Source organism: Lissotriton vulgaris, chromosome 11 (genome assembly GCF_964263255.1).
Source record: "Lissotriton vulgaris chromosome 11, aLisVul1.2, whole genome shotgun sequence".
NCBI lineage: Eukaryota > Metazoa > Chordata > Amphibia > Caudata > Salamandridae > Lissotriton > Lissotriton vulgaris.
Window position 1 is genome coordinate 707326622 of NC_141699.1, and position 12192 is coordinate 707338813.

Below are 12192 nucleotides of genomic sequence, written 5' to 3' on the forward strand. Positions count from 1 at the left end.
GCAACTTTATACTACTTCCCAGGAGGACGGGGTCCTGCCTCCTACTACCAGTGAGGAGATTGTCGCGTCCTTGTTAAAACCGGATAAGGAACCAACTGATCTCCTATCTTATAGGCCGCTTTCTATTCTTAACACAGAATACAAGATACTCAGTAAGGTATTAGCGTCGCAACTCCTTCCAATTCTTCCTCGATTGATCCATACGGATCAATGTGGAATAATACCCCAGTGCTATCAATGTCACACCACCTTTACCCAGTCCCTCACAAACCCGATCACATCCCTTCCCTCCTTCACTAAGAGCACTGTCGCCGTGATGTTTTGCGAACTATGCTATAGAATGTATAATATAATTCTATGACAAGTAATTCTTGTGAAACAATCAATTTACAATGAACACGATTGTGGAAATAAACGCAGTCATACTCTGAATGTTGTATATGGTTTATTTTGCTTAATAATGCTTAATGCTACATATCTGTGGTGAACTTTTCTCCATATAAAACGGACTGATGTTTTATGAATAATTGCGCACACTAGGACCATTCTCTTTGTACTGTATGGGTAAGGCAAGCCATGCGTTTCAAGGAACTGCACACTCTGACAGAATCTGCGACCCCTTTCCCAGGACTCCACGACACCCCTGGGGGTCACGCCCCACATATTGAAGACCTCTGCCTTACCTCAAAGAACATCATCAAGACCTCTCATTCCTCTTGTCCACGTTCTTCTTGAGCCTGCAATGCAGTTATTCCTGACACCTGCATCTATAAGGTCAGCTCCATGTAGGCTCTTGCAGAAGTATAAGAGTTCTAACCAAGCTCCCCTCTTTCTCAGGGCAGATCCAACACCAGATTTGGTAACTGAGGCCGCAGCAGGTACGGGCGCTGTTGAAGAAACCCAGCCTAGACCCAGATGACCACTCCAGCTACCGCCCCATCTCACTTCTCCCTTGGGCTAGCAAGGTGTTAGAGAAGTATATAAACGCGCAGCTGGTCAAATTCCTGGAGGACCACTCTCTACTACACACATCCCAGACAGGCTTCAGACCGAAGCATGGCACGGAAACCGCCTTGTTAGCAGTCACCGAAGAAACTAGAAGGATACTGGACCAGGGAGGATCAGTGGCAGTGATCCTCCTTGATCTAAGTGCCGCCTTCGATAGGGTCAGCTATTCCACCTTGCTGGACTGTCTCCATAACATCGGAGTTTCAGGTGACGCTTTAAGGTGGTTTGACTCCTTTCTGTCTGGGAGGTCGTTTCAGATCTTCGACGGTGAGACAGTGTCCTCCAGCAAACCCCTGAGCTGCAGAGTACCACAGGGCTCCTCTCTGAGCCCTGTATTGTTCAACGTGTACATGAGGCCGCTGGCGGGTGTTGTCGAACCGTACGGCATTAAAATCGTGTCATACGCCGACGACACCCAGCTTGTGGTCTCGCTGGCCACTGAGAACAACAGGCATTCCCCAGCCGATCTGCTAAAATGCCTAGAGGACGTTAAGGGAAGGATGACCAACTCCTCCCTAAAACTAAACGGAGAAAAGACGGAGATCATGCTCCTAGGCCCAACCTCTCCTGTCCCTTTCACCTCCTTGTGGCCCAGTGCACTGGGCCCCCCCCCCACCCCTAAGGAAAGTGTTAAAAGCCTGGGAGTGTGGCTGGACAACAAACTCTCCTTCTCCACCCAGGCCACAAAACTGTCCGCCACATGCTTTGGCCTACTTAGAATCTTGAGGAAGGTTCTCCCGCTACTTCCCCTAGAGGCCAAAAAGGTGGCGGTACAAGGTCTCATCCAGTCTCGCCTGGACTCGAACAATGCCCTATACGTGGGGGCACCTGAGATGACCCTCCGAAAATTGCAGGTTGTACAAAACTGTGCAGCACGTTCCCTGCTGAAAATTCCGCGCACCCAGTCAGCCAGACCTGCTCTAAAAAGTCTCCACTGGCTGCCAGTGAGGCAGAGAGTGGCCTTCAAGGCGCTGTGCTTGGCGCACCGCGCCTTCTGGAAAACGGGCCCAGCCATTAACAACGACCTTGTCATCCCCTACCACCCTAATAGGAACCTTCGGTCGACGGAGGCGTTCCTCGCCGTTGTTCCCAGAGTGAAGCGAGCCAGGTCTGGGGGTAGGCTGTTCTCCTTGAACACCGCCAGGCTCTGGAATGCTCTCCCCCTCTCACTCCGGTCCAACCCAGACCTCCTCTCATTCCGTAAAAACCTAAAGACACTGCTGTTTGCCAAATCCTGTGTACCTTAGCTCCTCTTCCTGTTACTTCTCTGCTTCAACTCAGCGCTTGGACACCTACGGGCAGCAACCGCGCTTAATAAATATTTTTACAATTACAATTACAATTTACAAGCAGGGAAGTCACGCATAGTAGTACCATCGTCTTCCATATCGTGGGATCAGGAGAGAAAGATAATAGACCCTCTGGGAAGGTCAATGTGTGGAAATTCTGCTTATACAATGAAAGCATCAAGTTCCAATGCCCTTTTAGGGAGATATGATAGATCTCTTCGGAACTCCCTACAAAGGTTTACAGCCAAACTTCCTAAGGAAGACAGACAAGATTTTGCAGAAGTCCTTAACAAGGGAATGCTGGTATCAAATCATATAATTGGTTCAGCTACTGACATTTGAAATGTATCTTTCCATGGTTATTGCCATGGTATTTGTGCTTGGAGATCCTCATGGCTTAAACTAACAGATCTAAAACCAGAAGTGCAAACTAGAATCCTGAAAGTGCCATTCTCAGGAAACACGCTGTTCGGATCTCACTGAGATGACAAAGTGTCATAGATGTAGACTGACTTAGTCACCTTAAAAGCTGTGAGCCTAAAAAAGAAAAAGAATTTAGAAAGAGGTACATGCCTTATGACAGGCGACACTATCCTCAGAGGGTTCAAACCCCTCACTGGTCACATCACTAGCTGCAATACCAGCAGAAACAGTCATGCCATTGAGGGAGTATGGTTTCTATACCTCAGTCTTTCGGTATAATCCTTTAATAACCCCTGCCACTGGTCATGTTGACCTTTGCCAGTTGATGAAGAGAAATAAGGAGCCATCATCTGCATACATTCATAGCAACACTTGTTAGAACTTTAGTTTGGTCAATAAAGAGAATTCTTATGAGTTAATGGGTTTTAGTTTTTATTTACTTTTCGTCATTTAGTCATTTAGCATTACACTTATTTATATACTTTTTAACCAATGTAATTGATTTTAGGAGTACATTATACATAATGCATTCAACACAGTATGATATTATGGTCAATCAGAGAACACATTTTACCAGTGGGCCAGTGCATCATAGACAGTAATGAACGTTTCGACAGGAGACATTGGTTCCTTTTTTACATCAGCAACTCAAGTAACAAGTATAACTAGCAGGACACTAACATTTCTATTCATCAATAACTAAGCAGCATGAATGGAGGATATTTGTGGATCAGGTTGGAAATCCGTTATAGCGACACTTCAGGTTCCAGCACCAGGGCAAACGATGCCCAAAGGGAAAATGTGATGGGGTGGGGGCAGAGAAGTCCGAACATGGTACAAGGAGAGAGAGGGCGCATGCTCAAAGGGCAACAGCAATGAGAAAGGAAAGAGGAGCAGGAGGGGGAAAGGAAGAGGGGAGAATAAAAAGGGGATTTGGAAGCGGAGAGGAGAGAGCAGCTGCCTGATGTGCATAAGGTGCATGGGTAGATGATTGCCCTTTTTGTGTCAGCTTGCGACCAATGTCCCATTCCCATTGTTGTCTTGTAGATTGCATCAGGTCCTGCGGGGTAGTGGCATCACATGTGTGAACCATGTGATAGGGTGTCGGCCACTTCCAATCACATGGATCGCGTGTATCAGCGGATGGGTGTCTGTTCAAATGTCCATGATGTGCCGTTGTCGCTGCAATTCTTCCAGCAGTGTTCTCTGCACCAAGAAATGGCCTAGATTGATTGCACGATCCTTGCATAATTGTTCAAAAGGCACAAAGGCACTGTTTTGGAACAGGGTATCCAATGCATCCAACCCCTCTGGTTCTTAGAGCTATTCCAACCAGTTCCCAGAAAGGTCGTATTGATCCAATACGGATCTCCGGCGTGTATGGTGTCAGGGTCGGAGTTAGATGGAGACTCCTAGCATAGCTGCCTATGCTATGGCCAATAGCTTATTATGTTGTGTGGGGAGTTTACCAGACGGTAACAACAACTCATAAATCACTTGGGCAGCTTGATCCAGTGGTGTTCCTCATGTCACTAGGGCGTAGTGGTCTTGGGTTTGTAAACAAATCAGGGGAGCCTAGCTTCCTCAACTGCTCCATAGCATAACCTAACCAAGGGATATGCAAGCACCCCTTATGTGTCGATTTAGGGTGAGAGCTGAGCTTGACCAGAATCTTAGCCAGCGCATTATTGGTTCAACTGGAATAAGATCAGAAATGTAGCCCAGACAAAAGCTCCTCATGCATCATGAAGACAGGGGTGTAAGTGGGGACAGCAAAGTGTCAATGTAAAAATGTGTTATCCACCACCTACAGTTCTCTTACATCCTTGTACCACCACACATCACATCTGTAGTCTCTTGGCAAATTCCATAGTAGAACCCGCTGCTCTTGCCAGGACGTTCTTTTTATGTGCTCTTTGCCCAACTCATGACCCTCTGTCATCGACCAACACTCCCAAATAAAGGAACGTCAAAACTATAGTAAGTGCTACCCCCCTGCAGAAGAACTTGCGGCTGATATCCTTCTAGGTACCCATTGACATGGTGTAGGGTTTGGAAAATTGGTTGTGCGATCTAGAGAGTCCAAGAAATCTATAACAGTATTTAAAAGATTTTGAAGACCTATGGCAGTCAAAGCAAACGACACCGCATCATCTGCATATAGTAACTCAGGAATAAATCTTGAGCCAGCCCTAGGGATGTCTTTACAGTATGCTTACAGTGCATCCCCTAGCTTGTTGATAGAGGGTGAGCAACAGGAGGGAGGGCAAAATACACCCCTGCCTTACCCCTCTCTTGACCTCCTAGGAGGCTGACACACAGCTACCCTCATTATACCTCACCACGGCTGTGAGATTTGAATGAGATGAATGTAAAAAAGACACTAGATCTACATCCATGCCCAGATCCAAGATGATGAGCCAGAGCTTGGATCTGTTGACGTGGTCGTATGCCGAGGTTAGGTCCATAAAAGCCATGTGCAGGGAAGCCCTCTTGGCTATAGTGTATTTCTCCATGACCAGTAGGAAGTTGATGAATTGGTCCAATTTCCCTCTGTCCTGTCTAAAACCATATGGTTAGTCTTAAATTACATTACAATTATCTAACCAGGAAGTTAGACTCTCCTGGACCACCTTTCCCATAATTTTTGCAACTGAATCTAAAAGTTAGATCAGACAGTACCACACTGGGTCGTCCGTCGCACCTTTTAAAAAATATGTAAAAATATAGCCTTGGACCAAGAAGAGGGAAAACCACACAAACAGACCGCATTAAAGACCCATGTTAATAGCTTGGCCCAGGTCAAAGGGTCAGTTTTATACAGGTCCTAAGGGACCCCATCCGCTCCCGGCACTTTCCCCCAGGCAGTAGCCAAAGTGGCTCATTAAACCTCTTCTACATTGAAGGACAATTGTAAGGTATCAATTCCAGGCTCCCACACCATTAACACCCCCAAGTCATTGCCACTGTGCAACCCTTCAAAATGTTTAACCCATCTCTCAGTGGCTATAGTACAGTCCACTCTGGAATTTTCTGAATCCGAAAAGAAGGGGCTAACCCACTCATTTTTAATCAACATTCATTCAGACCAAGGAAATAACACAATCGCTGTCAGAACACATTTGCTGTATTAATGGGCTCACACCTTCAAACCACAACCGCCTTTACGATTCACTTTGCTGGATGTTCAAGTTCTGGACATTGGATTTAGAAATATGGAATTTTTTAATTATTTCTGGGCACTATTTTATAGCTCCATTCAGGGTGTATAACCTATCCGCTGCTAGCAGATCTGCGAGCATGGAAAATTATAAAAAGTTACGTAAATAATGTTACTTCAAACTTAGTTAACCAACCTGTAAATTTGGCGCCTTCTTAAGTCAATGAACCTTTGCCACTGTGTTAGAATGGAGCATTTTCACAACAAGAACATCATCTTTTGCGGTGATGTTCAGCCAATAAAGAGAGGTTTTGGTGAACTTTTAAAGTTATTCATTAAGAGATTAGTCAATATTGTTGTTTCTTTTATTCAGGTTAGTCAGATCAGATCAACTACAGATTTATTTTAAAAACTGGTTAGAACAGGCATCGAAAATAACAGTGTGCTCTATTCAGAATATAGGGGCCAGATGTAGGTAAGTTAATTTTACCGAGTCATAAATACCGAATTTTACCGATTCGGTATTTATGAATCGGTAAAATGGAAGGGGGGAGATGTAGAAAGAATTGGTAATTGAATTACCGATTCTGTAAGAATCGGTATTTACCGAATTGGTAAATACCGATTCGGTAATGCCCATTGATTCCTATGGGCATTGAAGCCCATAGGAATCACTGGGCATTACCGAATCGGTATTTACCGATTCGGTAAATACCGAATTTGGCAAGGGTGCAGGGGGTGTCACTTTGACACCCTCTAGCACCCTGATTTAAGGCATGTGTGACATGTGGCACACAGACATGCCCTAAGGGCATGTCCGTCTGTCACATGCCCTAGGTGTGCATGCACACATGTGCATGCACACCTGGAATCGGTATTTTACCACACAATTGGATTGGGTGGTAAAATACCGATTCGGTAAGGCCTGTGGGACTCAGAAGAGTCCCACCTACATTTCAAAATTACCGAATCGGTAAAAATACAGATTCTGCATTTTACCGATTCAGTAAATTTACCGATTCGGTAAAATAGGCCACCTACATCCAGAATAGCCATTTACCGGCCGGTAACGGTTGAATCGGCCGTTACTGGTCGGTAAATGTCTACCTACATCTGGCCCATAGTCCCTAATGGACCAATCCTATCCTAACAAGAACCCATAAAGCAATCATTCTGGAAAAGAGCAAGTAGAATTTTGAAGGTAAGTCAGATAACTAAGAAAAATATCAAACTTCCCATAAAGGGTAGTTCTGGAAACCCAGCTGAGTACTCAGGACAGTTGCAGTAGCAAATGTCTAAATGAGCGAGAGGGTGTGAGAAATCACAGGAGTAGCTATGATCAGCATAAAGACAAAGAGCCTATTCAATCTGCATTAGGTGAAGTAAAAAAAATCACTGTCAGCAATAGTTTATGGTAATTCGAGCCAGCACAACCAAGTGCTAAGGGGCATGGCAGGGGAAGAGTACATAAAATGTCTTGACTCTCTAGCTAGGAATACGTACTACATAGAAAGACCACTAAACATGTTGCAGAAACAGATGAATATGTATCAGCTTCCAAGGGAGGATAATCTTCTGATGGTCTGTCGTCTTCGTTCTTGATTCCCACTGTAAACATCAATGTCACCGTGAAGTGGTGGCTACAACGTAATACAAAAAGTTACATCTACGAAACTTTTCATGGAAACCTTTTGCAAGCCTACGCTATTAGCTGTATGGTGGCCCAACGAGCTGCTGTATGGAATGAAACATTTGATTTCTGATATGTCCTGATTAGATCACGAAATAGAAGCTGAAATAAGCATTTTCTTTTCATAAATATGCTTATTTATTATGAATATGTGACAAAGAAAACAATCTAAATACAATAAAGTCATATGGTGTTAGAAGAAGAGAAATATATTCAGCATCAAACAGCACATTCACAAAAAGTCAGACTCTTTTATTCAATTATAAGGTTAAATGACTGTTTATGAAAGGCATTTATTTTTCTTAAAGCAATAGAGAAGAATAAAAGAATAGTGCAGCCTAGAAGTTGTAGAATGATAATAATGAAAGCGTTCTGCAAATTTAAGCAGCATTTCCATTTTTGCACGTTTAATAAAAACACATTACCTAACATCTACTTTATTATGCATTTCTGTGTTAACATTTTTAACACGTTTCTATAGTATTATGTGGTACATTTTTCATAAAAATGTTCCGCTTCCGCAGAAGTAAGCCAAGAAAACCATGAGCACGGTGCAGATCGAAAGGGCTGTCGAAGTTGCCAGTGGAATGTTAGACATCCTGACAAATATGGCATAGAATTTATAACTTGTTTATAATTGCTTACGCTATTTAATGGTGATTTTATCTCTGTAAAATAACATTTTTTTCTTAAGCAAAAATGCTTTTAACAGAACAATGAAGTCTAATGTGCTGCATAGTAGACATTGAGACATTTAGCCTTGTTGGGGTTTAAACTAAACAACTGCATCCATTCTTCCTAAAGGTACCTTTCCCAATGAAAGCTATCAGCAGGGATGGTCCCTCTTCTTCTAGTGATTTGCTGGGTATTTTCCTTCAAGATGAAGCTTTGTATACGGGAATAAAGTCTGCATCACCGGAGAGTGAAGGATTGGGAGTTTGTGCGTCTTTGATATCGGACTATAATGGATGTGGGGTGTCCAGAAGTGGAAGAGGTACTGTATTTTAATGTTTTGTTATGTCAAACATGGTTTATAACTATTTCTCAAACTCAATCGTTCACACCTACATGGCACTGTCCACTCTTTATCAAGCGGACCTGTAGCCTTGGCATCCAGTGGGTTCTTTCTTCCCTAGCCACATTATTCAGACCTTACATTGAAACAACACATAGCTGGCCAATTTTGCCTTCACTCTAATCTCTCAGAAAAATTAGGCCCTGTGTGTGGTAAATGATAAGGCATGAGAAAGACTTGAAGACAAAAGGACTGATTTACAAATACTTTGAGGTGGTTTACTCTTGTAGTACTCCTAGCTTACTCCTAAATTCTAGCTGCAAACCGAAAGTACTCATGTTTTATTCCTGAAATTCCTGAGAAATATGCAAAGGTGCATGTAAATATAAATATACTTGTAAAGCGCACTGCCGCCCCATCTCGGGGCATCCTGGCGCTGTATACCGCTGTGGAACCCTTCCTGGCTTTCCCTGTGAGATGCCCCCTCCTGGGCACCCCCAAGGTGAAGCCAGGCATCCCAGCGCTGTTGGGGCCATTGTGGAGATTAAACAAGCTATTGCCCAGAGTTGCAGAGTGGGACCCATGATTAGAGTAGGCACCGAGGCGAGAATTATCGAGTCCGCGGACATTGAGCCCAAGACTCTGCCGCGTCGGGAATTGAACCGTGGTCCCGGGCCTGACTTCTGCTTCAGGGTCTGCCGCTTCTAACCAGTGAGCCACACTTCTCCACTAAGCTGAAGCTACTCATGTATTGGTCTTTGTGAATTTGACACATGAGTATGTATAGCATGCATAACTTCATCAGATAACATGGCCATTAAAATGATATTAAAAAAAAAACCTTGATCAGGCTTTTCTGTCAAGTAAAGAAATAAAGGTTCTGCTGCTCTTCATAAACAGAGATTGATCAAAATGGAAATCTACGCTTGTCACCTCGAAAGATCCTCTTTTCTGTCCCTGATTACATGAGTTGGCTGCTTGAATCCATCGCACAACAATGCAATTTTTCTTGTTTTGAGATGTCATCTGGCAAAATCAGAGCATTGTATCCTCAGTTGATGATGAAACAATTGTGAGTACCAGAGTACGACTGTCTGTAAACAGGCATAGGCCTTCACATGAAATACGGTGTCTAGTTGATAGGGATTCTTATGGTTACCAAACTTTAATAAAGACTGTGACTGGTTGTTTAGTAGTTACTGTCTTACTCCTACATCTAAAAATGTGACTGTCTTGTGTTTAACCTCCAACAAATCAAGCTCAATATCTAACTGGTCTGCATCCTGGTTTTATCTGCACGTTTTGAACTCTCAATGCGCTGTGGACCTCATAGTTGGATGGTTCTTGATTAATCTTTTACGTCTAAATTACAGGTTTCTATAGCCCTAATATTCCCCAGTGCACAATGTATCTGGAGTAAATATTTTCTCCTGTCTTTCTTCAGTGCAACTTTTCTTATGCATTTCACTTTGTTTTAGCTCATGACCACTCCGTTTATGAGCTAAAGGAGTATAACAGCAACAGTTTGTAAGCAGTTAAATATTTATACAACATGTTCCTCTGTACCTGTTCAGTATAGCATTCTACATGTTCCGTCCATACCTGTTCAATAAAATGTGGTGCTGCAAGAGAACATTTCCATCAGTGCTAACCCAATATTCGAAAAGGAAATAAAACTTGAATCCAGAAACATGACTTCTGAGTGCTTTGAAAGAGACAGGTATAAATTCCTATCAGCGCTGCTCCTGATCTTTAAAACATCTCCCTTATTAGTCACAGGTTGCAGGCGCTGGGGTTCAGGGTTATGGATCAGGATTTTCTACACCTGTTCCACTTGACCTGAGATCTTGTCTTGATATACCTAATTTGCCACAGGCTAAAGCCAATCTCAGTCTTCATAGTTGGAAAAAAAATTAAATTAGCATTCTTTAATGTGTGGTATGATAAAGATCTAGTGGTTAAGTGGAAATAAAGAGGCCACCTTGAAAGAAGCTGAAAACAATGAAGTAATACATTTTCCTCCTTCTATTTCTCTTTTCCTACTATTTCTCTTGCTTGTTAATCGTGAACCAGCTTGGAATGCAGTAACTGTCTCTACTCTGTACACTCGATGGCTCTCGACCATATTCTCTTTATGACTCTAAGTCTTGCAGGTTCTCTATTAGGAACATTTGTTTCAATTATTCAGTATAATTTCTCTTCTACTCCGTCTCTTCTTCTTTGGGTCACAAAATACAGCTCACTAGTGTTTTTTCTCAGAATTGTAAATGTTTTTGTCCCATTAAATCTGCATGATTCCCCTTCTCACTTTGCCTCCCTTACAGACAAATCTTGCGAGTCATTTACAGGTAATTCCAAAATCTTTTTTTCAATTTATTTTCTCTAGCAGCATAGGGCTAGTACCAAGGGTCCCGTCCAGACTTGTTTCACCTTTTAAGTTAAATAATGGTACATATTTTCTCATATTTCCTTCAATACAGCTTCTAATATTTATTCCACTCAGTTTGCAGATCATTAGAAGTGTGTAGCAATGTGAGGTGGTAAGCAATCATTTAAGTAGAGTGACCCCTGGCCTGGTCACTCTACTACTGCACGGCCCCCGTGTGCCTGAATTCTGCTGCCTGCTTGGCCCTCTTGCTGCCACCTCTCCTTAGGGCCCCTGCTCTCCAGGCGTGCCCTCGCTCCCCAGGCTTGCCCAGGCTTGCCCTCGCTCTCCAGGCTTGCCCAGGCTTGCCCTCACTCTCCCCCGCTCCGCTTTCCCGTTCTTTCCAACCCCCCCTCTGCTCCCCGCCGCTGCTCGCCTGCGGCCCCGCCCCTTCTCCTGTCTCCCGCTCCCCATTCGCCACTCCGCTCCCGCCTCCCAGCTGCTTCTCCCTCCCACTTGGCCATAAATGGCGGGGACCGCGCGGCAGTGAACTGTGACCCTTGACCCGGTCACTCTACTACCGCACGGCCCCCGTGTGCCCGGATTCTGCTGCCGCTGCCTGCTTGGCCCTCTTGCTGCCGCCTCTCCTTAGGGCCCCTGCTCTCCAGGCTTGCCCTCGCTCCCCAGGCTTGCCCAGGCTTGCCCTCGCTTGCCCAGGCTTGCCCTCGCTCTCCCCCGCTCTTCTTTCCCGCTCTTTCCAACCCCCCTCTGCTCCCCGCCACTGCTCGCCTGCAGCCCCGCCCCTCTCTCCTGTCTCCCGCTCCCCATTCGCCGCCCCGCTTCCGCCTCCCAGCTGCTCCTCCCTCCCACTTCGCCATATATGGCGGGGACCGCGCGTACGCGCAGCGGCCACGTTAGCGGGAGGGCCGATTGCGCGCCGAAGGTGCGCCAAAGGCAAGCCCGTCTACGCCCATCCACGCCTGGACCGCACCCAGCGCCAGAACCCCTGGACCCCGCCAGAGCCAGCCAACCCGACTGACCTACGACGCCGCCACCCTCCACGCACTCAACACTGGCCGACATCCAGCCGGCTACCAAGCCACCCCGAAACGCACCCACGTAGCCTTCACCTGCCACACCTGCTACTTTACCTGCACTCGGCCTTGCACCGCGCCAGCCAAAACAGCTGCCAACAACAACCACCTCAAGTGCATCCTACTCAACACCCACTCCATCCACAGG

At 45.0% G+C, this 12192-nt stretch overlaps 1 protein-coding gene across 1 annotated transcript in view; it reads left to right on the top strand.

Annotated features, from left to right (window-relative positions):
- LOC147683354 (period circadian protein homolog 2-like) overlaps positions 1 to 12192 on the top strand; it is a 333862-nt gene that overhangs the window by 248211 nt on the left and 73459 nt on the right. Inside the window, exon 19 of the mRNA XM_086943782.1 lies at positions 8375 to 8564. Within this exon, the coding sequence (XP_086799908.1) occupies positions 8375 to 8564 (190 nt within the window). The remainder of the gene's footprint in view (positions 1 to 8374; positions 8565 to 12192) is intronic.